The sequence below is a fragment of the Lepidochelys kempii genome, chromosome 24, assembly GCF_965140285.1.
Source record: "Lepidochelys kempii isolate rLepKem1 chromosome 24, rLepKem1.hap1, whole genome shotgun sequence".
In the NCBI taxonomy this organism is placed as follows: Eukaryota; Metazoa; Chordata; order Testudines; family Cheloniidae; genus Lepidochelys; species Lepidochelys kempii.
This window is the reverse complement of record NC_136403.1, coordinates 11,562,914-11,590,872: the sequence shown is the minus strand read 5'-3', so window position 1 is coordinate 11,590,872 and position 27,959 is coordinate 11,562,914. Positions and strand designations below refer to the sequence as shown.

Below are 27,959 nucleotides of genomic sequence, written 5' to 3'. Positions count from 1 at the left end.
GGGCTTAGGCCATTTTGCCAGTGGCCGGGAGGTGGTGATTGGCGGGGAGACGCAGGCCACTCATGGCTCCAGGTCCAACCCAGGGACACTATAAAGAGCAGCCATGGACTCTTCCTTCAGTCAGCTCCTGCTGCTTATCTGGGTGTCTTCCCACCAGGCCCTTCACCTCCCACCGTGACTTCAGGGTTACAGCTCTCAGGCCCTCTCACTCCCAGGACCAGGAAATGCATCCAGTCAAGCTCCTGTGGCGGGAGCGGAGCCCCGTACCCCCCCCCCAGCTCCACCCTGCCCGCTATGGCTCCAGGCGGGAACAGACAGGCCTATCCCCCCAGCCTAGCCTCTCCCCACCCCACCTCTTTGGTCCCAGCCAGGAACTGACTGACCCATCCAGCCATGCCCTGTCGCCTCTGACTCCACCCTGCTGAGCCGGCGACCAGACCCAGGTCAGAGTCAGCCCAGCTCACCAACTGAGCTGGTGAGGCCCTGCTGCTCCTTTTATCTGAGCCTGCTGGGCTCTGATTGGTTGCTTCTGGGAGGTCTGTCTAGGCAGGTCTGGAGGACCCCCTTCTGCTGCTCCTTTGGGGGAGGAGGGAGGTAGTAGAGCCACAGGGCCTCCAGCAGGGCCCACAAGGCTGGGTGCGCGCTGTCCCAGTGACCCTGCACCACTCCGTTTAGAACAGGGAATCGGCAGTGAGCCAGAAAGAAGAACCTCAGACTGGACAGGCACAAACGCCAGGCCTGGCTGCATGCAACCGGCTCTGGGGAAATGTGCTCAGGGACAGAGTAGCTCAGCCAGACCTGTGGAAGGTGAAGGCAATTGTAGAGTTGGAAAGACCAGGAGCCCTCCAGAGACTCTGACCATGTTAATATAGCTAAGCAAATTCACCTCCCGCTCTGCCCGCGGGCATCTCAGAGGAGCCCTGGGCACAGCATGCTGCCTCGCTGCTGTATTTCTGGTGGCATTAATACAACAAAATAGGCTAGCACTGCCTCTGTGGATCTCCTACAATTCACAGTTGAGGGAAAAGTTCCCCACCACCACCCCAAGAAGGAATATGAGGTGTGGGCCTCCCCCCCAGGGGGGCAGAGGGGAGATGGTGGGTTGTGCTGTGGGAGAGGCTGCACCTTCCCTCTACACTGCCTTGGGTGGGAAACAGGTTTGGTTTGGGATTTGCAGTGACTCCAGGACAGATTTGGATTCTAGCCTTGGCTCTGCCAGAAATTGCCTGTGGACCCTCCTTGAACCATGTGAAATACTAGGGCCCGCACACTCTTTGGCTTGTATTGGCCAAGCTCATTGCACAGCCCAGGGCTCCTGGCATCCCTCCATCTCCTCATATGCCACCTTCCTAACTCCCTCAATCGCAGGGACTCCGTGCTGTTCCCTCATACCAGGGGTTCTGTGTGGCCCCCAGACCCTCCTCCCATACTGGTCCCCCAATCTCCTTCTCCTTCCAGAAGCTGTGTCACCTCTCTTTCCTCCCAGCATGCTCCTCCTTCCACCAGCATTAACTGCATCCCACCTCCCACTTCACCCCATGCCAGGGGCTCTGTGTGCCCACCCATTCTCACCTTCCCCCCATGCCAGGGACTCTGTGTGGCCCCCATTCTCACCTTCTCCCCATGCCAGGGACTCTGTGTGCCCCTCTTTCCCCCCTTCCTCCTTACCAGGGTTCCCCACACTAGGATCTGTGTGGACCCCTCTATCCTCCCCTTCCCCCATTCCAGGGTTTCCCATTCCCACTCCTCCACAGGAGTTAGGTGCACCTGTAACGACAAGCCGGTGGGTTGGTAGCAAGGTTTGAACATGGAACTTTCTGATCCACACACCATGAGCTTTGGCAGTGGGTGACACATTCTTGGCTAAACACAGGGGTGAAAATAAGATAAAATACTTACCGGTAAGGGGGCCCGGCTCCGGGGCCCCAGAACGGGTGGGGTCAGCCCCCCCCAGCCAGCCCTTCCACGCTGCCCGGCCCAGTGGCTCCGGCCACTGCTTGGGTAGTGGTGGCAGCAGCCAGGAGCCCCAGGCCCTTTTAAATCGTCAGGCCCCGGGGCAGATGCCCCTTTTGCGCCCCCCACCCCACCCCATCAGTGGCATGGAGAGGGGGGCAAAAGGGTCAGCAATGTTAAAGCAGCAGCACTTTCATGTGGGCTGTGTACGGGCCGGTACAGGTAGCCGCTTCTTACCAGTATGCCATACCGACCAGTACCGGCCTACTTTCACCTCTGGCTAGACAGCAGAAGCACATGGTAACCCCTGGGTTCACTTCCCAGCTCTGGAAGTGGGTAAAGCAGGTGCTACAGACAGGACAGCCAAACCGAGATCTGGCATATTCATGCCAAAAGGAGAGCTCGTTGATCAGTTTTCCATCAGAAAGGGCTGCTTGGTCAAAATTATCAAGTTTGGTGGGAACGTGTCAATTTCAACAAAACATCTGAAGGAAACATTTCTAAAAAGATTAAAAATCAACATGAAATAGTTTAGCTCAGTTTGACTTTTTCATTTCAATTTACTTTTATATTGTATTGTATTCTTAATAGATTATTCATTATTTTGATATTATATTTCTGTAACCCTTCTGCCAGTCAGCATTGGCCGGGTTCAGTATCTAGGAGTTCCTTTTCAACAATTCAACACAAAACCAGCTCGAGCTCGCACGCAGTGATCTGGGACTATTACACACCACCCCCTGGGCACCTCTAAGAGGCAATACTTCCCCTCTCGCAAGCACAGAGTCTTAGTGTAGCAAAGAAACTTTTAATAAAAGGAGGGAAGTAACTCAGCATTAATTTGGGAAAACACAGCAAACAGGGTTCAAAACATAAACCATGAACAAAACACCCACCCCCCAAGTAAGTTTGGCAATGTCCTTTCCCCCTCAGGTTCTTAAGTCCAGCAACCAAAAGTCCCTTTAACATGCCAAACCCTCCTCTGCACCCCACTCACAGTTGCTGCCCTTGGTCAGTGCAGACCCAGAGTTCAGAGATGGATCTGCAGAGTTCACCTCCCTCCCTGGCACCTTACTCACTCCACTGCCCAGGCACTTGCTTGCCACTCCTCTTTGCCGGCTGCCCTGCTGGCCGATCAGCACTCCGTTCCTCTTCGGCAGCCGCCCTGCCGGCCAGCTGGTGCTCCGCATCTCTCTGCCAGACACCCTGCTAGCCAATCGCCACGCTGCTCGGCGCTGCTCCACTCCAGTCCTCTCCAACAGCTGCCTTGCTGGCTGATTGCCGCACCTCTCCACTGACCATTGTGCCAGATGATTGCCAACCCCCCAGGATGCCTTCAAGTCTCACAACTTAACACAGCTCTCAGTGATTCCAATTGTTAGTATGGGATCCTCACTGCTGGTACATACTGGGCAGTCTCTTACACCAGAAATGCTGTCCTAAAGCAGGTCTAACACTCAAAGCTAGGTATCAATTATTTCAACCCTACAGCATGTAACAAAACTTTCAGTTGAGTCTAAATTAGGTCTTTTATTACAGAGTGGTGAAAGGATGGATCAGATGGTCTCTAGCACCCTGCAAGCACATCCACCCCGCCAAATACACTTACTCATAATCCCACCACCACTGCTGGTCTGTGGAACCTATGTCCCCTGCCTAGCGAGTGCCATTTAGTTGATCAGTCATGGCTTTCCAAGCACAGTTCTGCTGCCCTTGGTGCACACAACAAGGATAACAACACTTTCTTACTCCTGTCCCAATAACAAGGAGACTGGGGATGCAACACCAGCCAAAAGTGATCATTTGGGCAAGCAATCCCATCGTGCTGAGCACCTAGGCAGGGTGGGTGTGCCCATGCAAATGAGATCAGTTCCTGAAGTCCTATTCCATAGCTCATCATCAGATGTCAGGGGAAAACTCATTCAGATTCTGCTTACATTACAGGGGTTTGACAATATTACAATGAAACATTGTGATAAAGTCATTCTGATGGGTCCAAATCAAAAAATTTTGTTCTGCAAAATATTCTGCAATTTTGAATTTTCCTCCTGATTTGGGACAAAACCACCTTTCAAAATGTCACCATTCCTATCAGGACAGGAATTCCATTTTTAAGCGAGCTCTGGCCCAAGGCAGTGTGACCACAGGAATGAAACGGAAGTCTTTGGGGTTAGAACCAGGGTCTTGTCCTGTTCTGTGCAGTCACTCAGCTAGCATCTCTGAGAAAGGGGAGCTGCTCACAGCTGCCTGCCCCTGAAGGGGATAGGACGCCTTGAGCTTAGAGTGAGTGTGTGTGTATGGGTGTGCGTGCGCGCAACGTGAGGCTGACCCAACAGTACCTGTGTGGTTTCTCCATTTTCTTTGTGTTGTGTGAAGAGCAGTACACACTGACAGGGTGTTTTGTGGAATCAGTCTCTCCTGTACACCGATGCAGTGTAGCTCTCAGAAACAGTGAAGGTTGCCACCTTTTGGATTGCTGGTAACCACACCCCCAAGGCCCCGCCCTCTTCCCCACTCCTTCCCCCAAGTCCCTGACTCCCACCTCACCCCTTCCCCCAAGGCTCCACCCCGGCTCCACCTCTTATCATGAGGCCCTGTCTCCTTCTCCACCTCTTCTCCCCATGGCCCTGCCTCAGTCAATCGCTCCTCTCTCTCCCTCTTCCCCTCATTGGATCGTCTCCACCTCCCTCCCCCCACCAGCTGGGCTCCCCCCTCTGCTCTGGGGCTGCAGGAGCTGCTGCAGTCTGACAAGGAGCCTACTTGCAGGTAGGAGGCGGTTCCGGTTGAGATGGGGCTGGCATGGTTTAATGACCCGGTGTCTCCCCCGGCCCCGTGGTAACTGCCCTTTTGATGTCCACTCAGTACATCTGACCAGACATTGTCAGGTCCCCTTTCGACCAGACTTTCTGGTTGAAAAGCGGGCACTTGGCAATCAAAGAAACAGGGTGGATAGCTGTTCAGACCCCCCTTTAGCTACCTGCACAAGGCCTGGTGCCACAAGCCCCCACCCACCTGTTCTCTCCCTGTTTGGTCACTTAGAGGTGTTAGAAGAGGTCTGACCACAGCACCCACCTTGCTGGGCCCTGCAGGTCACCATGTGGGTTCCCAATAACCATGCACACAGCTCAGCTGAAAGGGTCATCTACTGGGGCTGGCAGGGCGCCAAGCCCCTGGGACAATGACACAGTCTCTTACAACACAGATGATCACAGTCATTCCAAACTCGGCCCTAGGCACCCAGTGAAGAGGCAGCAGGGTAACCGTGGGGCTCCTTGGACCTAGTACTTGGGATGCCTCCCAGAAGCAATGGAGACAGTGACATACAAGGCTGGGAAATATCTCCAACACTGAGCCAACCCAGGAATGTATCAGGCTGGACACATGGAGCTGGTCTGCTCTGGCAGGTTCTGCTTATGGTGACCATGAAGGCCCCTGACACTTCCAGCACTGCTGTGCTCCAAGCACATCACAGACTCTGGCTGGGCACAAACTCCCATTGAACTGAGTGGGGCTCGGGTGCCTGAACCCCTTTTGCACTGTTCACAAGGCAGGCTTGGTCTGGTTCTACCTCCCAATTCCCCGGGAGGCACATGTTGCCATCAGCACCTCCCAGGAGGGAAGGGTGAATGCTCAAAAGCTCAGCACGGGTGTGTGCCTCAGGGTGGTTGCCCCTTGAGGGGGATGGCCACGGCCTGTGACATGGCCATTTCCAGGGGAGATGAGTTAGAGGGGGTTAGAGATGGGGGGGCCATGGGCAGTGGCTGGGAGCCTGGCAGAGCTGCAGCAGAGAACAGCCCCCTTGGGAAGGAGGGCTGAGCCCAGTCAGAAATAGTGCAAAGATGCTGCAGAGGGTGTGCTGCAGGGACCCTGAGAAGACTGAGGGACCAGCAAAGAGCTTTGCCTGCAGACTCCTTGGAGCCATGGGCAGGCACAGAGGTCTGCTCATAGGCTAAGCCGGGTGGGGCTCTTTGAATCCTTTGGCATTTTATGGCCTTAAACCAGACCCCAAGAAGGGCTGTTGTAATTGGACTCATGAAAGGCTTTGGGGGAATGATTGAGAGTCCAAGAGGGGAAACTGAGGCAGGGAACCGCAGAGCCACCCCTGGCCAGCAGGAGGTGCTCAGGGGTGGCTGGCCCTGTTACAAGGTGAGCACCCGCGCAAATCTGGCCCATGTGATTTCCCAAGGTCCCAGTAGGAGTTGGGATCAGAGCTGGAGATAGACGTGAGGAGCTCCCTGGTCCCAGGTCCATGTGCAGATCTCCGGAGCACACCTGCCTCTTTCCCATCGCAGGGCTCTGGCAAGCCCCCTGCCGAGCAGGTCCATTACATTACCACAATGATACAGACAATTCCTTGCTTTGCGCCCCCACCCATTTTCCAGCCCCACTAGCCAACCAGTGCTGGGCCCTCAGTACACTGGGAGCAGGCTGGGTTTAATGACAACATAATCTTTGGTCTCGTAGCTCAGGGTTGTCCAGTCAAGGATGAGGTGAGGCAGGACCCCATTGTTCATGACAAGGCTAACTTTATCCGGGGAAAGCAGAGTGTCCCACATGTACACATCTGTGATTTCCCCGACAAACGACTGATTTACGTCAAACCCACCCCCAGGGGTATCCTGCTCCTGCCCCAGGACGAGCACACCCTTGGCGCCAACAGAGTAGCCTTTCTTTAGCCCCTTCCTGGGTAAGGGACTCCCGTTCACCCAGAGCTCGGCTATGCCGGTGGCAGACTCCCAGCTAGCACAGATGTGCACCCACCCAGCGCTTGTTCCTGTTCTTTCTGGGACTTTGAAGGTGACCAGTTCGCCTCCGATGTACAGACTGAGCTCCCCGGGCTTGGGTTTGAAGAGGAGGATGTCGTTGTCCTTGGCCTTGGTGGCGTAGGAGAAGAGGCTGTAGGCCCGAGTCAGGTCGCACCCGAATCTCAGACACACAGTGACGTTCCGCAGCGGCTGCTCCAGCCTCGGCTTCAGGATGACGTGGGCAGTTCCAGATGCCTTAGGGAACACGAACACTTTGCCATGTAGATCTGCCAGGGAGACATGGGCGGCCAGTGAGGCTGGGTTCTGTGGGGGGGCAGTTTGGGCAGGGGGTGAAGGGTGCTGGGGGGGGGCAGTTCGAGAAGGGGGAGTGTCATAAACATACATGTAAGGGTAGTATAAAATCCCTCCTTTACCTGTAAAGGATTAAGAAGCTCAGATAACCTGGTTGGCACCTGACCAAAAGGACCAATAAGGGGAAAAAATACTTTCAAAGCTGTGGGGGGAAGGTTTTTGCTTTGTCTCTTTCTGTGTGTTCTCTCAAAGACAAAAAAAGAGACCAAGCAAGTAATCTAACTCCTCCTAAATAATATATCTAACTTACAAAAATAGTAAGTAATAGCAAAAAAATGCATTAAAGTATCTTTTGTTTTAGCTTGTATATTTTCCCTGTGCTAAAAGGGAGGTTTATCCCTGTTTTTTGTAACTTTGAAGTTTTGCCTAAAGGAAAATCCTCTGTGTTTTGAATCTTATTACCCTGTAAAATTACCTTCCATCCTGATTTTACAGAGGGGTTTCTTTTACTTTTTTTTCTTTATAATAAAGTTCTGTTTTTTAAAAATCTGATTGGTTTTTAGTGTCCTAGAAATCCAAGCCTCTGGTCTGTGCTCACCTGGTTTACCTATTTGGTTGGTAAACTATTTTCAAGCCTCCCCAGGAAAGGGGGTGAAGGGGCTTGGGGGATATTTTAGGGAAACAGGAACTCCAAGTGGTCCTTTTCCTGAATCTTTGTCTAACTCACTTGGTGGTGGCAGCAGAACCCATCCAAGGACAAGAAAAAAATTGTACCTTGAGAAATGTTTAAACCTAAGCTGGTGGGAATAAGCTTAGGCGGTCTTTCATGCAGGTCCCCACATCTGTACCCCAGAGTTCAGAGTGGGGAGGGAACCTTAACAGGGATGAAGGGTGCTGGGGGGGCAATTCAAGCAGGGTGATGAAGGGTGCTGGGGAGGCGGTTCGGGCAGCGGATGCAGCGTGCTAGGGAGGCTGTTCGGACAGGGACATGCAGGTGGCTGGGGGGGGCAGCACAGGCAGGGGGATGAAGAGTGCTGGGGGGCGGTTCTGGCAGCAAGGGCAGCGTGCTGGGGGGGCGGTTCGGATAGGGGGGTGCAGGTTGCTGGGGGGCAGTTCAGGCAGGGGGATGAAGGGTGCTGGGGGGGCGGTTCGGGCAGGGGGATGAAGGGTGCTAGGGGAGCGGTTCGGACAGGGGGATGAAGAGTGCTGGGGGGGCGGTTCGGACAGGGGGATGAAGGGTGCTAGGGGAGCGGTTCGGGCAGGGGGATGAAGGGTGCTAGGGGGGCAGTTCGGACAGGGGGATGAAGGTGCTGGGGGGGCGGTTCGGGCAGGGGAATGAAGGGTGCTGGGGGAGCAGTTCGGGCAGCGGATGCAGCGTGCTAGGGAGGCTGTTCGGACAGGGGCATGCAGGTGGCTGGGGGGGGCGGCACAGGCAGGGGGATGAAGAGTGCTGGGGGGCGGTTCGGGCAGCGAGGGCAGCGTCCTGTGGGGGCGGTTCGGATAGGGGGTGCAGGTTGCTGGGGGGCAGTTCAGGCAGGGGGATGAAGGGTGCTGGGGGGGGGCGGTTCGGGCAGGGGGATGAAGGGTGCTAGGGGAGCGGTTCGGACAGGGGGATAAAGAGTGCTGGGGGGGGCGGTTCGGGCAGGGGGATGAAGGGTGCTGGGGGGGGCGGTTCAGGCAGAGGGATGAAGAGTGCTAGGGGGGCGGTTCGGGCAGGGGGATGAAGGGTGCTAAGGGAGCGGTTCGGGCAGGGGGATGAAGGGTGCTGGGGGGATGGTTCGGGCAGGGGGAGGAAGGGTGCTGGGGTGGCGGTTCAGGCAGCAGGTGCAGCGTGCTGGGGGGGCGGTTCGGGCAGGGGGATGAAGGGTGCTGGGGAGCGGTTCATACAGGGGGGTGCAGATTGCTGGGGGGCAGTTTGGGCAGCGGATGAAAGGTGCTAGGGAGGCGGCTTGGGCAGGGGGATCAAGGGTGCTGGGGGGACCGTTTGGGCAGGGGGTGCAGGTTGTTGCAGGGCAGTTCAGGCGGCATTTGATACCTGGCACTCAGGGGAGGGCAGTTGGGCTCTAACCCGGTCCCTGTGTGAAGAGCACGGGCAGCGTCATGCTGCTTGTCTCCCAGAGCTCAGGGCCCGATTTCAGCCATTTCCAGGGAGGATGGTGGGTCCCTGCAGATCCCACCTGGGTCTGAGCCCCGCTGGCTGCCTGAGAGTGCAGCAGTCACATGTGTGCTGGGGTTCGCAGAGTCCACTGACCAGGAGAGTGAATGAGAGCCCTGGGCCCAGACCTGGGATAGGCGCCCAGGGCAGAGCCCAGCAGCGCTGTCCAGAGCAGGGGGTGTGCCTCTTGTGCCAGCCCAGGGCCCGCCCAGAGAATCATAGAATCATAGAATATCAGCGTTGGAAGGGACCCCAGAAGGTCATCTAGTCCAACCCCCTGCTCAAGCAGGACCAATTCCCAGTTAAATCATCCCAGCCAGGGCTTTGTCAAGCCTGACCTTAAAAACCTCTAAGGAAGGAGATTCTACCACCTCCCTAGGTAACGCATTCCAGTGTTTCACCACCCTCTTAGTGAAAAAGTTTTTCCTAATATCCAATCTAAACCTCCCCCACTGCAACTTGAGACCATTACTCCTCGTTCTGTCATCTGCTACCATTGAGAACAGTCTAGAGCCATCCTCTTTGGAACCCCCCCTTTCAGGTAGTTGAAAGCAGCTATCAAATCCCCCCTCATTCTTCTCTTCTGCAGGCTAAACAATCCCAGCTCCCTCAGCCTCTCCTCATAACTCATGTGTTCCAGTCCCCTAATCATTTTTGTTGCCCTTCGCTGGACTCTCTCCAATTTATCCACATCCTTCTTGAAGTGTGGGGCCCAAAACTGGACACAGTACTCCAGATGAGGCCTCACCAATGTCGAATAGAGGGGAACGATCACGTCCCTCGATCTGCTCGCTATGCCCCTACTTATACATCCCAAAATGCCATTGGCCTTCTTGGCAACAAGGGCACACTGCTGACTCATATCCAGCTTCTCGTCCACTGTCACCCCCAGGTCCTTTTCTGCAGAACTGCTGCCTAGCCATTCGGTCCCTAGTCTGTAGCTGTGCATTGGGTTCTTCCGTCCTAAGTGCAGGACCCTGCACTTATCCTTATTGAACCTCATCAGATTCCTTTTGGCCCAATCTTCCAATTGGTCTAGGTCCTTCTGTATCCTATCCCTCCCCTCCAGCGTATCTACCACTCCTCCCAGTTTAGTATCATCCGCAAATTTGCTGAGAGTGCAATCCACACCATCCTCCAGATCATTTATGAAGATATTGAATAAAACCGGCCCCAGGACCGACCCCTGGGGCACTCCACTTGATACCGGCTGCCAACTAGACATGGAGCCATTGATCACTACCCGTTGAGCCCGACAATTTAGCCAGCTTTCTACCCACCTTATAGTGCATTCATCCAGCCCATACTTCCTTAACTTGCTGACAAGAATACTATGAGAGACCGTGTCAAAAGCTTTGCTAAAGTCAAGAAACAATACATCCACTGCTTTCCCTTCATCCACAGAACCAGTAATCTCATCATAAAAGGCGATTAGATTAGTCAGGCATGACCTTCCCTTGGTGAATCCATGCTGGCTGTTCCTGATCACTTTCCTCTCATGCAAGTGCTTCAGGATTGATTCTTTGAGGACCTGCTCCATGATTTTTCCAGGGACTGAGGTGAGGCTGACTGGCCTGTAGTTCCCAGGATCTTCCTTCTTCCCTTTTTTAAAGATTGGCACTACATTAGCCTTTTTCCAGTCATCCGGGACTTCCCCGGTTCGCCACGAGTTTTCAAAGATAATGGCCAGTGGCTCTGCAATCACAGCCGCCAATTCCTTCAGCACTCTCGGATGCAACTCGTCCGGCCCCATGGACTTGTGCACGTCCAGCTTTTCTAAATAGTCCCTAACCGCCTCTATCTCCACAGAGGGCTGGCCATCTCTTCCGCATTTTGTGATGCCCAGCGCAGCAGTCTGGGAGCTGACCTTGTTAGTGAAAAGAGAGGCAAAAAAAGCATTGAGTACATTAGCTTTTTCCACATCCTCTGTCACTAGGTTGCCTCCCTCATTCAGTAAGGGGCCCACACATTCCTTGGCTTTCTTCTTGTTGCCAACATACCTGAAGAAACCCTTCTTGTTACTCTTGACATCTCTGGCTAGCTGCAGCTCCAGGTGCGATTTGGCCCTCCTGATAACATTCCTACATGCCCGAGCATGTTTTTATACTCTTCCCTGGTCATATGTCCAACCTTCCACTTCTTGTAAGCTTCTTTTTTATGTTTAAGATCCGCTAGGATTTCACCATTAAGCCAAGTTGGTCGCCTGCCATATTTACTATTCTTTCGACTCATCGGGATGGTTTGTCCCTGTAACCTCAACAGGGATTCCTTGAAATACAGCCAGCTCTCCTGGACTCCTTTCCCCTTCAAGTTAGTCCCCCAGGGGATCCTGGCCATCCGTTCCCTGAGGGAGTCGAAGTCTGCTTTCCTGAAGTCCAGGGTCCGTATCCTGCTGCTTACCTTTGTTCCCTGCGTCAGGATCCTGAACTCAACCAACTCATGGTCACTGCCTCCCAGATTCCCATCCACTTTTGCTTCCCCCACTAATTCTACCCGGTTTGTGAGCAGCAGGTCAAGAAAAGCACCCCCCCTAGTTGGCTCCTCTAGCACTTGCGCCAGGAAATTGTCCCCTACGCTTTCCAAAAACTTCCTGGATTGTCTATGCACCGCTGTATTGCTCTCCCAGCAGATATCAGGAAAATTAAAGTCACCCATGAGAATCAGGGCATGCGATCTAGTAGCTTCCGTGAGCTGCCGGAAGAAAGCCTCATCCACCTCATCCCCCTGGTCCGGTGGTCTATAGCAGACTCCCACCACTACATCACTCTTGTTGCACACACTTCTAAACTTAATCCAGAGACACTCAGGTTTTTCTGCAGTTTCGTACCGGAGCTCTGAGCAGTCATACTGCTCCCTTACATACAGTGCTACTCCCCCACCTTTTCTGCCCTGCCTGTCCTTCCTGAACAGTTTATAACCATCCATGACAGTACTCCAGTCATGTGAGTTATCCCACCAAGTCTCTGTTATTCCAATCACATCATAATTCCTTGACATCACCAGGACCTCCAGTTCTCCCTGCTTGTTTCCAAGGCTTTGTGCATTTGTATATAAGCACTTGAGATAACCTGTTGATCGCCCCTCATTGCCAGTATGAGGCAGGAGCCCTCCCCTCACAGACATTCCTGCCTGTGCTTCCTCCCGGTATCCCGCTTTCCCACTTACCTCAGGGCTTTGGTCTCCTTCCCCCGGTGAACCTAGTTTAAAGCCCTCCTCACTAGGTTAGCCAGCCTGCTGGCAAAGATGCTCTTCCCTCTCTTCGTAAGATGGAGCCCGTCTCTACCCAGCACTCCTCCTTCATGGAACACCATCCCATGGTCAAAGAAACCAAAGCCTTCTCTCCGACACCATCTGCGTAGCCATTCGTTGACTTCCACGATTCGACGCTCCCTACCTAGGCCTTTTCCTTCCACGGGGAGGATGGACGAGAACACCACTTGCGCCTCCAACTCCTTTATTCTTCTTCCTAGAGCCACATAGTCCGCAGTGATCCGCTCAAGGTCATTCTTGGCAGTATCATTGGTGCCCACGTGGAGAAGCAGGAAGGGGTAGCGATCCGAGGGCTTGATGAGTCCAGAGACTGCTGGACTCCAGAGCCTCCTGGGCCACAGGCCAATGGGGCTCCCCCGCCTGCTCCGTTCCTGCTTGTGGAGCGAGCGTGTCGCCCTGCCCAGCCCCGCATAAGGTCAATGGAAGGCACGGTGGCACGGCCCTCCCCGTGCAGAGGGGACTGAGCTGGGCTGAGCCTGCCGAGCCCCAGGAGACTCCAAGCAACTCGTCACAGAGTGTAACAAGCCTTCAGGGGGGCAGGAGCCAGCCCCCCTTCCTCACTGCACCTGGCTGAGTCTGACCGGCTCCCCTCCTGCCTCAGGGCACCTAGCCAAGCCCGCCTGGCCCCCCTCCTACCTACTCCACAGTGCCTGTCTGAGCCTGTTTACCCCAAGGTGCTGTGGGGGTCCGAGCCTTTCTATCCCCCACAGCACCTGGCTGAATCTGCTCTACCCCAAGGCTTCCGGCCAAGCCTGCCCAGTCGCTGCCACCCACGCGCCTGGCACTGGCCCCTCCCTGCCAACCTTCTGCCCCGTGGCACCCTGCCCTGTGGCACCCAGCTAATGGATTCACCCCGGCTCGGTGGACTGGAATCAGTAAATCAGTTGGTGTGACCCAGAATTCACATGGAACCAGCTGACTGGTAGGAAGGTGCCAGTTGTCTGACCAGGCTGGCACTCTGATCCCCACAGCAAGGCCTTGTCAGACTCCAGCTCAGCCCAGTGCGTTCACCAGCCACAATCCCCTGCAGACACCATCCCTCTTTGCACCCAGCGCCAGGGCTTTGCCATGCAGCTGCTGGGCACAGACAGCCACTGGGTCCCGCCCCCGTGGTGACTGCCTGCTGGTGGAGGGGGCGATCTGTGAGTGAATCCCAGCTCATCTGCATGGTACCTGCGGATCCCCTGGTGAAATGTGCCCTGCGAGGGGTGGTGCTGTTCGCTCCCCGTAGGGGAGCTGCTCCTCATCCCCATGGGCGCTCGGATGCAGGAAATTTTAGCCTGTCAGAAAATGGCTCAATCTAGGTTTCCAATCTCTCCCATGAGGAAACATGTGGGGCCAGAGCTGCAGCTGGTGTTAACAAGGCACAACAAGTCATGTCACTGGAGCTCTGCTGATTTGCACCCATTGAGGAGCTGGCCCTGTGCCTGCTGAGGCTGGATGGAACCTGGGCCATGTTCTCAGACAGGAGGCTCAGTCCTGGCTGGCGTCGGACAGGCTGGGCTGACAGAGGGCGAGCTTCCCTCTCACGCTGTGCCCAGAGATGGGACCCTGATCGCGGTACCTGCTGCCCTTCCAGTCTGGGCTGCCTCCAGCCCTGGCCTGCAGAAAAAACTGCTATTCCTATCCCTGGACATTCACAGCCCTTCCCAGCCATGCATGCGCTCACCTCTGCCCGTGGCCACAATCCACGGCCCATTGCACAGCAAGAGCAGGGGCCTGTGTACACAGCTCTGCCGATGCCCCTCAATCCCGACCTGCAGCCCCCTGTTATCCCAGCCCTAAGCTCCCCACACACACATCTCTGCCCAGGCACCTCTCTCCGGGGCTGTGCAGTATATCTGGCAATGAGACTTAGCGCTGGGAGGTGAGTGCTTTGGCCGATGCCCCATGGAGCCCTGTCCTCCCCCACAACCTCCTTTCTCCCTCCCTTGTTTTCCTCTCTTCCCTTTCTCTGCAGCTGCTGTGGGGGGCAACTCTCAGTGTGAGGAGCTGCTGAGCCAAGAACCTGGGAACACTGTCACTGCAGAGACAGCTCACAGCTTCCCCCAGCACCCAGGCCCGCTGCAGCAAAGGGACTTGAGTGAGTGAGGGTCCCAGCACCCAGTCCGGCTCGTCCCCTCCTCTCCCCACGCACTCGACAAGCAAGCCAGGAAGAGGGCTTGGAATCATGGACCCTTGGGGTTAGAAGGGACCGCCAGGGTCACCTAGTCTAACCCCTGCCAAGATTCAGGATTTGTTGGGCTAAACCATCGCAGACAGATGGCTCCAGCCTCCTTTTGAAAACCTCCAGTGAAGGAGCTTCCACAGCCTCCCTACGCATCTGCTCCATTGTCCTTCTGTTCTTACCGTTAGGAAGTTTTTCATCTAAATCTGCTCTGCTGTAGTCTGAACCCGCTGCCTCTTGTCCTGCCCTCCGTGGCAAGAGAGAGCAACTTTTCTCCATCGTTTTTATGGCAGCCTTTCAAGTATTTGAAGCTCGCTATCATATTCCCCCTTAATCTCCTCTTTTCCAAACTAAACCTTCCCAGTTCCTTCAGCCTGTGCTCAGATGGCCTGAACTCCCTCCCCTTGATCATCTTGGTCGCTTGGCTCTGGATCCTTGCCAGTTTCTCTACATCCTTTCTATGCATTGGGGACCAAAACTGGACACAGTACTGCAGCTGAGGCCTCACCAGCACTGAGCAGAGCAGTGCTATCTCCACCCGGGACTTGCATGCTGTGCCTCTGGTAATGAAACCTAAAATTGCATTTGCTTTTTGCAGCAGCAGCAGCAGCATTGCAATTACAAGGGTCATCTTAAACCTTGCAGAAGCCAGGGGCCAGCCCCATCCTTCTGCAGATTCAGCCAGGGCTCGGCCCCCTGGCACAGCCAGCTCTACCCCACCTGTTTGCGTGACCGCTCCTGAGAAGCCAGCAAGGACGAGGAGCCAAAGCTGCAGTTTCTCCATATTCTTCACCTGCAGAGAGACCCAGAGGGGAGTGTTAGCAGGGCAGGAACACAGAGAAGGGAGGTGGGAGGCCAGGGCTGCTCTGCCCTGAAACCTGCCCCAGGCAATGCTAGTCCCCAAGCGCAGAGACCAGGGGGACCAGCCCTGATTTATATCCCCAGTGGTGACAGCAGCAGAATCAATGGGTAAACAATATTCCAGTATTTGCAGGTCGGGTGCAGTCAGAGTTGCAGATGCAGGGGGTGGGGCTGGGAGGTTGCAGGGCTGCTGATCATGGCAGTTACTCATTAGAGCTGCACAGGGGAAACCAGCCACACTTTCAACAGCTTCTCTCAAGAAGGAACAGGCTGTTCCCGAGGTGGGGGGGGAGGGAAGGAAAAGGACTCAGCCAGCCACATGCAGCCATGCAGGGCATCTGGCACAGCCGTGGCTGCAGTGCTGGCCTCGGGGCCAGCGCTCTCACAGCTGCTGGCAAAGGCTCCAGCCACAGCACCCTCCAGCCTACCTTGGCTATGGAATGGTCTCCAGGACAGCAGCTTTTGACGGGGACGGAGGGGAGGCTCAGCCCACAGGGAACACCCCCACCCCCACCCTGCCGCCGTAATAGAGCCAGGCCAGGCCAGGTAAAGGGGCGATGAGCTGACCACGTGCTCTCTGTGTCCATCACCCCCAGGGCACCATGGCCCTGCCCAGCACGGCTCCTTGTTACACCATATGCTGGGTGCAGGCGCAGCAGGGCCCTCATCCAGGGTCGGAAACACCCTCTCCCCACAGCCCGCCTAGACTTGCCTGCCAGGTGCCAGGAGACTGCAGTGGTTTCTAACCCATCAGCCGCTTCCCTGGCTGATGCATTCTGGGAAGCAGCAGTTCTGGGTCCCTGGGATGGCATGTGATGTCATGCACCTGGCAGGTGACATCCGTGCTAGAACAAGGGTTTATGCTGGTGCTGACAGGGTGTTCAGAGCAGCACCAAGTGGTGGCCAGGCCAGTTACTGGAGGGCTTGCTGGAGCTCCCTGGCTGGCTCTGTTAGGAGATGGGTAGAAGCAGATCTCACCCAGCTCAACCCTGCTATTCTGAAGGGCTGAGGCCCAAAAAGCGCACTAGTCCCCATGGCAGGAGGCAGCGGCCCTGGGAGGGATTTTGCCTATGCCGGTGGGAACACGGGGGAAGCAGTGTCTCAGGGGTCCCAGCACTGGACTTTGGTTCTGCTCAGTGTCCAGGCAACTCTCAGCACAGAGATGAATGTGCCCCTGGTTCAGGCTGCTGCCCTACTCTGGGAGGGCGAATAGGAAAGGCCGGGGTGGGGCAGGATTGCAGGGCTTCACCGTGAGCTACTATGGCCAGTGGCTGGTTGGGCCCAGCTTTCTGTGGTGGTGATGAGTGCAGCAGTGGAGGGGTAGCAGCAGAGGGGTCGTTGCATTAGCTGTGCTGTGGGCCCATCCCCAGCCATCTCCCCATCCACCCGGGGAGCTCACAGCCTCTGCGTGGGAGGCTCCTGCCCACCCCTTGCTGATTTCGGAGCCCTACCAGCAGAGGCCCCGGCAGGTTTCCTCACTTCATCGGACTCAATAGTGACACAGAGACGGGGGGGCCTCCAGAGAAGCCCATCAGGCACAAATGGGCCCAGACAAGGGCCAATGTTTTCATAAGCGACGAGTGATTTGGGGCCCCTGGAACGGCCAGGTCTTGGCAGCAGATTGCTCAGCCCCCTCTGGAGCTGGGCCCTTCCAGGTGTCCCACAAACTGAGACACCCAAAATCCCAAGTCGCTTGTGAAAAGCGTGTCCCCCGCTCCCAGGGCTCAGGAGCCGGGTGGCTCCCTCCATCTCCCAGGGCCCTCCCACTCCTCCCCACTCCAGGTTCCTGGGTGCTGACTGCTCGCGGCCTCAGTGCACCGTGGTGCACCATGGGCTCCGTCACCCCCTAGCCTGGAGCTGGTAACTCCGGGCTGCCCTGTCTGGACTGGGGCTGGGAGCTTCTCCCTGTGCAGCTGCCCCATCTGTTCAGGCGACAGCACATAACGCCACATGTTCACCTCCCCACAAATGCCTGATTGGCATCTAATGAGCCCCCGTAGGAGTCCTCGTCCTTCCCCAGGACGATCGCCGGCTCAGCCCTCGGCAGCACCCTTCCTGCCTAAGGCTTGCCTGTTCGCCGCCGCTGCACCAGCCCCGTGGCCGAGTCCCAGGCCAGGCACTGCTGCTGCTCGGTGGGACACTGAACGTCAGGGGCTTCTCGCCCACGTGCCTCTGATACTCAGTGGGGCTCTCCTGGCAGAGCAGGATCTGGTCATTGTGTCCCTGGTGGCACAGGAGAAGAGGCCACAGGGCCGGGCTAGGTGGCTGAAGGGTCTCTGGCACACGGTGAAGCTCTGCTGCAGCCTCTCCAGCCTTGGTGACAGGATGGCGCATGCGTCGTTGGACCTCTTGGGGAACACACAGACCTTCCCGTCCAGGATCAGAAAATCAGGAAAGAGCTTGAAGTCATCGTGGCTAGTTCTCTGAAGACGCCCACACAGTGTGCAGCGGCAGTCAAAAAAGCAAACAGGATGTCAGGTATCATTAAAAAAAGGGATAGAGAATAAGACGGAGAATATCTTATTGCCCTTACATAAATCCATGTTATGCCCACATCTTGAATACTGCGTACAGATGTGGTCTCATCTCAGAACAGATATACTGGCATTAGAAAAGGTTCAGAGAAGGGCAACTAAAATGATTAGGGGTTTGGAACGGATCCTATATGAGGAGAGATTAAAGAGGCTAAAGAGACTTTTCAGCTTGGAAAAGAGAAGACTAAGGGGGCATATGATAGAGGTATATAAAATCATGAGTGGTGTGGAGAAAGTGAATAAGGAAAAGTTATTTACTTGTTCCCATAATATAAGAACTAGGGGCCACCAAATGAAATGAATGGGCAGCAAGCACACAATCAACCTGTGGAACTCCTTGCCTGAGGAAGTTGTGAAGGCTAGGACTGATCTTCAGTGGGATTCTGCCTGTTCCTAGAGAAGGGCAACAAAGGTGTGACAAGATTATGACTATCAACAGATGACTCAGGCAGTGGTGCTATAAGGAGGGCTTTGGGATGTATGTCCACTGGGAGGCATTCATGGACAGAGGACAGTTCTCTCAGGATGGACTTTATCTGAGTAGGGAAGGAAATAGACTTTGAGGATGGAGGCTGGCACAACTGATTAAGAGAGCTTTAAACTAGGAATTTGTGGGGATGGTTGGGAGATGTCCAGGTAATCTCCACACCGGATTTTCACATTGAGAGGGAAGAAAACGAAGTAAGAAAGAATACAGCCGTGGGTAGGAGAATGGACATAAGGAGGAAGGGCAGTGTGGATACCAGTCTAACAGGTCATACTGGCTGTAGAATGTCCGTGCCTAATAGGGTACAGAATGTGAGTGAGGCCAAACAGCAAAAATGAAGATGTTTGTACACCAGTGCGAGGAGCCTGGGTAACAAAATGGAGGAACTAGAGGTACTGGTGCGGGAAGTGAAACCAGCTATTCTAGGGAGAACAGAAACATGGTGGAATAGTCGTCATGACTGAACTACAGGTATTGAAGGGTCTGTGCTGTTTAGGAAAGACCGAATTAGAGAGGACAGTGAAACAGAGAGTGGGCAGGAGCCAGGGGATGGGAAGGCTGAGAGCTCAGAGCTGCCTCCACTGAGACCAGCTTCTTAAAGAGAAACGCCAGGGAATGTGCCCACGGCATTCTCCATATCCTTCTGCCCCTGCTTTCTGCGCAGCTCCAATCACCCCCTCGTTCAGTTCCCCCTGTGAATACACCCCCTCCAAGGGCTTGGCCACACGGCAGCAGGCAGGACGCCTCCTAGCCCAGCTAGAGAGACTTAGGCTAGCAGGGCTCGAGCTAGTGCACTAAACATAGCAGCGTGGACATTCTGGTTAAACTGGTGCCACAATGTGTGTGAACACTCTACATGGCTGTTTAGCCTGCAGTGGTGGAAATGAGTCCCAAAGGAGTTCCTGGCAGAGCTCACGGGCCTTTTCGTTGTTAGACCCAAAGCGACCGCAAAGCAAACATAAGGAAGGAGACTAGTAGCATGAATCCCGCTCATCCCCGCCCTCGCCGAAGGCAGGGATCAGCTGGGTGCACAGGAAAGGATTCTCAGGCATTCTCTGTTGTCTCAGGTGCATTGTTTCCCTTTAGCCAGGAGCTCTCGGTCTCTCTGTGTCTTGCCATTACACCCCCTTCTATGGTGTTAATGAAGAGATTAAACGGATATTTTTCTAACAGTTCTCTGGCCTGTGTTATACTAGACAATCACAGTGGTCCCTTCTGGCCATGGAATCTATGAAACCAGATGATGCTATCACAGACCCCTGCAGCAGCACTGGGCTAGCACCCCAGCATGTTACATGGCTCACAAGTTTTCAGGCCTGCAGCCAGTTCTCAGCCCATGCGCTAGTGTCATTTCCAAGCCAATCTGAATGGTGAGTGAGATTGCAACGAAACAGAGAATGAAATGCTTGAATAACATCCACATACAGCACATCCCCTGCATCCTCTTCAGCCACTAAGGACCTGGATCTGCAACCTTTACTCGAGTGAGTAATTCTTACTCCTGCAAATAGCCCCTAATTTTGTAATTTAATCTAAAAGGCTTCATTATGTTTGCCAATCCCTGGCAGAGCATCATCTGCTCCTATGTCCAAGGTGAATAACTACAAAAACAAGTGTCCACGGAAATTGCCCCATGCACAAGAATGAAGCAAATTAGCACTTAGACACTACAGAGACCAGCACTGTAGAACTCCCTAAAATACCCCACTCGAGGTACCTTTCAGATAAAAGGGCTCCACGTTCAAAAGTGGCCAGTCATTTTGGATGCCTAACTGGACACCTCTTGGGCCAGATTTTCAGAAGGGTTGAGCACCCACAGATGCCACCCACAAGGCAAAGTCAACGAGAGCTGGGCTGCTCAGATTCTCTGAGAGACAGGCCCGAGGTACCTGAGGTTGGCCTCCCAAAATCAGAGGCCACTGTTGAAAGGCCCAGGTGTGCCTGGACCAGTTAGGGAAAGTCGACTATTTCCCCCACCACACACCTTTCTTTCATTCAGTTCAAAAATTTCAAACAAATTTTCCTCTGACTACTGAGGACATAAGCAACATTGGAAGTGCTAAGGGCTTTTGGGAAAACCAAGGGAAACGGGAGCAAATCAGGCTTGTACTGGAAATCTTGTTAAAACCCGTCATTTAGGGAGAGACTGGGGATTCCCTAGGGTGGAGCCCTTGAGCATTATGGCCTTCTCCACACTGCCCAGACAGACCACTGGAACGCTCAGTTAAGGTGAGAACAGCACAAATTACTGGCCCCAGTTCTGAGATTTTTAGTCTTTACTCAGTGAGAACTTCCATTCTGGGCCTGGTGAGCTGTGGGAGTTTTCACTGAGTACGGACTTCAGCCCTGGACCTCATTGCAGGGACTTTCTTAGATCATTTGTGCCCTGGACGGTGCAACTCAGCATCTCCAGTCTGGGCAGAATGGCTAAGTTACTGGCGCTGAGGACCTAAAACGTCTGAAAAAGAACAGAGCTCCTCCCTGGCCGAGATGATGTGGTGTGTGACTGCCCCACAGGCTGGGCTGCAGAATTCAGCTCAGCTTTTTTCCGTAAGCATCTCTGGTGGCATAGGATCTGGGAAGAACAGTGACAAGACTTTCTGCAAGGGAAGGCCAGCAGCCTTCACAGTAAATGCACATCTCCTGTTCTCTCCAGGGGCTGCCACTTACCTCACCAGAACAAGGCAGGGCATTGCACTAAGTATGCATCTAAACCCTGCCCTTTGCAACAGCGCCCCCAGCTCTTTGCCCCAAGTGAGGCTTTCCTGGGGGCTGGTCACATGATAATGCTGATGGCTCACACTGCACTGTAATCAAATTATATGAGCAGACAATAAGACTCGACTGTTTTCTTTTTAATGGAGAAAGTCTGCTTTCCTTGCATGGCATAAACCAGTGGATTTTGCGTGGACTTTAAAAAACTAATTCACATTTTGCAAGGACCTAAGACAGTGCCATTTATTTAGCTCTGTCTCTGTAGTGAAGCCCAATAGAGACACTGGCTAGTTTTCAGATAAGAACAGCACTAAACTCAGCTTCAATATATAAGCCCTGCTCTCGCTACGAGATTAGGTCAAATTTAGCAGCGTTAGATCAATTTAACCCTGCACCCGTCAACAGGACAAAGCCATTTTTTTCAACTTAAAGGGCTCTTAAAATCGATTTCTGTACTCCTCCCCCAATGAGGGTATTAGTGCTGAAATCGACCTTGCCGGGTCGAATTTGGGGGAGACAGGAAAAGGCCCGCAAACTTTTGAATCTCATTTCCTGTTTGGCCAGTATGACAAGCTGCAGATGAGCGCAGATCTCATCAGCAGAAGTGACCATGATGGAGTCCCAGAATTGCAAAAGAGCTCCAGCATGGACTGAACGGGAGGTACGGGATTTGATTGCTGTATGGGGAGACGAATCTGTGCTATCAGAACTCCGTTCCAAAAGACAAAATGCCCAAACATTTGAAAAAATCTCCAAGGGCATGAAGGACAGAGGCTATAACAGGGACCTGCAGCAGTACCGCGTGAAATTTAAGGAGCTCAGGCAAGCCTACCAAAAAACCAGAGAGGCAAACGGCCGCTCGGGGTCAGAGCCCCAGACCTGCTGCTTCTATGATGAGCTGCATGCCATTCTAGTGGGTGCAGCCACCACTACCCCACCCCTGTGCTTTGACTCCATCAATGGATTATCACGCAACAGGGATGCACATTTTGGGGATGAGGAAGATGAGGAGGAGGAAGAGGAGGTTGAAGATAGCGCACAGCAAGTAAGCAGAGAAACTGTTTTCCCTGAGAGCCAGAAACTGTTTCTCACCCTGGACCTGGAGCCAATACCCCCCAAACCCACCCAAGGCAAGCTCCCGGACCCACCAGGTGGAGACGTGACCTCTGGTGAGTGTACCTTTATAAATATAATACATGGTTTAAAAGCAAGCGTGTTTAATGATCAATTTGTCCTGAAGACTTGGGATGAAGACTTTTCTTTTCTTGACCTGCTGCTCACAAACCAGGTAGAATTAGTGGGGGAAGCAAAAGTGGATGGGAATCTGGGAGGCAGTGACCATGAGTTGGTTGAGTTCAGGATCCTAACGCAGGGAAGAAAGGTAAGCAGCAGGATACGGACCCTGGACTTCAGGAAAGCAGACTTCGACTCCCTCAGGGAACGGATAGCCAGGATCCCCTGGGGGACTAACTTGAAGGGGAAAGGAGTCCAGGACAGCCGGCTGTATTTCAAGGAATCCCTGTTGAGGTTACAGGGACAAACCATCCCGATGAGTCGAAAGAATAGTAAATATGGCAGGCGACCAGCTTGGCTTAATAGTGAAATCCTAGCGGATCTTAAACATAAAAAAGAAGCTTACAAGAAGTGTAAGGTTGGACATATGACCAGGGAAGAGTATAAAAATATTGCTCGGGCATGTAGGAATGATATCAGGAGGGCCAAATCGCACCTGGAGCTGCAGCTAGCAAGAGATGTCAAGAGTAACAAGAAGGGTTTCTTCAGGTATGTTGGCAACAAGAAGAAAGCCAAGGAAAGTGTGGGCCCCTTACTGAATGAGGGAGGCCACCTAGTGACAGAGGATGTGGAAAAAGCTAATGTACTCAATGCTTTTTTTGCCTCTGTCTTCACTAACAAGGTCAGCTCCCAGACTGCTGCGCTGGGCATCACAAAATGGGGAAGAGATGGCCAGCCCTCTGTGGAGATAGAGGCGGTTAGGGACTATTTAGAAAAGCTGGACGTGCACAAGTCCATGGGGCCGGACGAGTTGCATCCGAGAGTGCTGAAGGAATTGGCGGCTGTGATTGCAGAGCCATTGGCCATTATCTTTGAAAACTCGTGGCGAACCGGGGAAGTCCCGGATGACTGGAAAAAGGCTAATGTAGTGCCAATCTTTAAAAAAGGGAAGAAGGAGGATCCTGGGAACTACAGGCCAGTCAGCCTCACCTCAGTCCCTGGAAAAATCATGGAGCAGGTCCTCAAAGAATCAATCCTGATGCACTTGCATGAGAGGAAAGTGATCAGGAACAGCCAGCATGGATTCACCAAGGGAAGGTCATGCCTGACTAATCTAATCGCCTTTTATGATGAGATTACTGGTTCTGTGGATGAAGGGAAAGCAGTGGATGTATTGTTTCTTGACTTTAGCAAAGCTTTTGACACGGTCTCCCACAGTATGCTTGTCAGCAAGTTAAGGAAGTATGGGCTGGATGAATGCACTATAAGGTGGGTAGAAAGCTTGCTAGATTGTCGGGCTCAACGGGTAGTGATCAATGGCTCCATGTCTAGTTGGCAGCCGGTATCAAGTGGAGTGCCCCAAGGGTCGGTCCTGGGGCCGGTTTTGTTCAATATCTTCATAAATGATCTGGAGGATGGTGTGGATTGCACCCTCAGCAAATTTGCGGATGATACTAAACTGGGAGGAGTGGTAGATACGCTGGAGGGGAGGGAAAGGATACAGAAGGACCTAGACAAATTGGAGGATTGGGCCAAAAGAAATCTGATGAGGTTCAATAAGGATAAGTGCAGGGTCCTGCACTTAGGACGGAAGAACCCAATGCACTGCTACAGACTAGGGACCAAATGGCTAGGCAGCAGTTCTGCGGAAAAGGACCTAGGGGTGACAGTGGACGAGAAGCTGGATATGAGTCGGCAGTGTGCCCTTGTTGCCAAGAAGGCCAATGGCATTTTGGGATGTATAAGTAGGGGTATAGTGAGCAGATCGAGGGACGTGATCGTTCCCCTCTATTCGACATTGGTGAGGCCTCATCTGGAGTACTGTGTCCAGTTTTGGGCCCCACACTACAAGAAGGATGTGGATAAATTGGAGAGAGTCCAGCGAAGGGCAACAAAAATGATTAGGGGTCTGGAACACATGAGTTATGAGGAGAGGCTGAGGGAGCTGGGATTGTTTAGCCTGCAGAGGAGAAGAATGAGGGGGGATTTGATAGCTGCTTTCAACTACCTGAAAGGGGGTTCCAAAGAGGATGGCTCTAGACTGTTCTCAATGGTAGCAGATGACAGAACGAGGAGTAATGGTCTCAAGTTGCAGTGGGGGAGGTTTAGATTGGATATTAGGAAAAACTTTTTCACTAAGAGGGAGGGGAAACACTGGAATGCGTTACCTAGGGAGATGGTAGAATCTCCTTCCTTGGAGGTTTTTAAGGTCAGGCTTGACAAAGCCCTGGCTGGGATGATTTAACTGGGAATTGGTCCTGCTTCGAGCAGGGGGTTGGACTAGATGACCTTCAGGGGTCCCTTCCAACCCTGATATTCTATGATTCTATGATGCATTCGCAGCCAGTACAGCTACTGGAAATGTCTGTTAACCTGTCTGGGGATGGAGTGGAAATCCTCCAGGGACATCTCCTCATGGTCACCTGATTGAAATAGGGTAATTTTAGTAAGGGGACATTCAGAGGTGGCTGTTCCTGCTGGGCTGTGTGCCTGTGGCTGAAAAGAAATATTCCCCGCTGTTAGCCACGTGGTGGGGGGACGGGTGAAGCGATCATCCCAGAGAATTGTGTGTGTGTGTTGGGGGGGGGTAAGTTGGGTTTGTGCTGCATGTTAACCCAAAAACCGCAGCCCCTCCTTTTAAATTGCCAGCCCATTTTAAATGGCCAACTCAACGGCTGCTTGGTATGGGAAATGGGGTCGCTGCTGTTTGAAACCATTCCCACATGTTATGAAGGTTAAAGAAGCCAAAAGACTGTGGCTTACCGTGGCTGCCTGCAAGCCGAATTCTGTTGCCCGGCCCTCCATGTGTGATCTCTGACACCAAACCGGCAGACCTCAATATAAAAGGCAAAATGCGACCTTGTACCGAAAGCACATGTGCTATGTAATGTTAACAGCAAGGTTCACTATAAAAGAGTCTACCCATTGTTCTCTAAAATGTGTCTTTTTAACTACTACTCTCCCTTTTTTTCCCTCCCACAGCTGCAAATGTTTCAATACTCACACAATCATCTCTGTCCCAGAGGTTAGCGAAGATTAGAAGGCGAAAAAAATGCACTCGCGATGAAATGTTCTCTGAGCTCATGCAGTCCTCCCACACTGAAAGATCACAGCAGAATGCATGGAGGCAAGCAATGTCAGAGTCCAGGAAAGCACAATATGAAGGCGAGGACAGGTGGCAGGTTGAAGATGATAGGTGGTGTCAGCTTGCTAACAGAAGGCAGGAGGCAATGCTGAGGCTACTGGGGGATCAAACTGATATGCTCCGGTGTATGGTTGAGTTGCAGGAAAGGCAGGAGCACAGACCGCCGCTACAGCCCCTGTGTAACCAACTGCCCTCCTCCCCAAGTTCCATAGCCTCCTGACCCAGACGCCCAAGAACGTGGTGGGGGGGAGCCTCCGGGCACCCAAGCACTCCACCCCAGAGGACTGCCCAAGCAACAGAAAGCTGGCGTTCACTAAGTTTTAAAGTACAGTGTGGCCTTGTTCTTCTCTCTTCCCCGACCCCACCCGATGCTTCCCTCCTCCCCCACCCCTCCGGGCTACCTTGACAGTTTAAAGAATGCATGAATTTGAAAAAACAATGACTTTATTGCCTCTGCAAGCGGTGATCGAAGTGGGGAGGGGAGGGCGGTTGGCTTACAGGGAAATAGAGTGAACGAAGGGGGTGGGTTTTCATCAAGGAGAAACAAACAGAACTTTCACACCGTAGCCTGGCCAGTCATGAAACTGGTTTTCAAAGCTTCTCTGATGCACACTGCGGCCTCCTGTACCCTTCTAACCGCCCTGGTATCTGACTGCACGTAATCAGTGGCCAGGCGATTTGCCTCAACCTCTCACGCTGTCATAAACGTCTCCCCCTTACGCTCACAGATACTGTGGAGTGCACAGCAAGCAGTAATAACAATGAGAATATTGTTTTCGCGGAGGTCTAAGTGAGTCAGTAAACTGCGCCAGTGCGCTTTTAAACGTCCAAATGCACATTCTACCACCATTCTGCACTTGCTCAGCCTATAGTTGAACAGCTCCTGACTACAGTCCAGGCTGCCTGTGTATGGCTTCATGAGCCATGGGAGCAAGGGGTAGGCTGGGTCCCCAAGGATTACTATAGGCATTTCAACATCCCCAACGGTTATTTTCTTGTGTAGGAAGAAAGTCCCTTGCTGCAGCTGTTGAAACAGACCAGAGTTTCTGAAGATGCGAGCGTCATGTACCTTTCCTGGCCATCCCATCTTGATGTTGGTGAAACGTCACTTGTGATCCACCAGTGCTTGCAGCACCATTGAAAAGTACCCCTTTCGGTTTATGTACTCGCTGCCTTGGTGCTCTGGTGCCAAGATAGGGATATGGGTTCCGTCTATGGCCCCACTACAGTTAGGGAATCTCATTGCAGCAAAGCCAACCACTATGACCTGCACATTTCCCAGAGTCACTACCCTTGATAGCAGCAGCTCAGTGATTGTGTTGGCACTTGGATCACAGCAGCCCCCACAGTAGATTTACCCACTACAAATTGATTCCTGACTGACTGGTAGCTATCTGGCATTGCAAGCTTCCACAGGGCTATCGCCACTCGCTTCTCAACTGTGACGGCTGATCTCATCTTGGTATTCTTGCACCTCAGGGCAGGGGAAAGCAAGTCACAAAGTTCCATGAAAGTGCCCTTACACATGCGAAAGTTTTGGAGCCACTGGAAATCGTCCCAGACCTGCAAGACTACAGTCCCACTAGTTTGTGCTTGTTTCCTGGGCCCAGAATCGGCGTTCCATGGCAAGAACCTGCCCTATTACCACCATGATGTCCAAATTACTGGGGCCCGTACTTTGAGAGACGTCTGTGTCCATGTCCTCGTCACTCTCGTCACTGCGCTGCCGTCGCCTCTTTGCCTGCTTTTGCAGCTTCTGGTTCTGCATATACTGCTGGATAACGTGTGTGGTGTTTACAACGCTCATAACTTCCACAGTGATCTGAGCGGGCTCCATGCTTGCCGTGGCATGGCATCTGCAGGAGAGCAGAGTGGCAGCAGAAGCGGCAGGTGGATGACGATGCTGACAGCAATATGGCACCCACACGGAAAAAGGCGAGAAACTATTGTTGGCCATTGCTTCACGGAGGGAGGGGGGGAGCAAGGGGTAGGCTGGCAGCAGATGGTGCAGTTCGACTGCTAGCCGTTGTCATCTCCTGGGTGCTTGCCAGCAGACAGTGCAGTAGGACTGTAGCCAAATCATTTCCAGGGAGACTGAATCTCCATGAGACGAAACTTAAGAAGAGAATGACCTGGAGTCACTCCCATTTATGTCCAGGCACCCCTGACAGACCTCACTGAGGTCGGCCAAGAGCACCCAGGAGAGGATGATGACGACAGCTACCAGTCGTACTGCACCATCTGCTGCCACAAGGCAATGAGCTGCTGCTGTATAGCAATGCAGTAGCACATCTGCCAGCACCCAGGACACGTACAGTGACCGTGAGCTGAGCGGGCTCCATGCTTGCCATGGTATGGCGTCTGCACAGGTAACCCAGGAAA

The 27,959-nt window shown here is 53.4% G+C and overlaps 1 protein-coding gene across 1 annotated transcript; it reads right to left on the bottom strand.

Annotated features, from left to right (window-relative positions):
• Positions 1–6,362: 6,362 nt before the first annotated feature.
• On the bottom strand, positions 6,363–15,392 carry APCS (amyloid P component, serum). The gene is made up of 2 exons (XM_073322840.2): positions 15,323–15,392; positions 6,363–6,985 (listed from the first exon to the last, which is right to left on the bottom strand). Exons 1-2 carry the CDS (start codon positions 15,384–15,386, stop codon positions 6,363–6,365), a joined length of 687 nt encoding a protein of 228 aa, XP_073178941.1. The 5' UTR covers positions 15,387–15,392.
• Between the last annotated feature and the right edge of the window lie 12,567 nt (positions 15,393–27,959).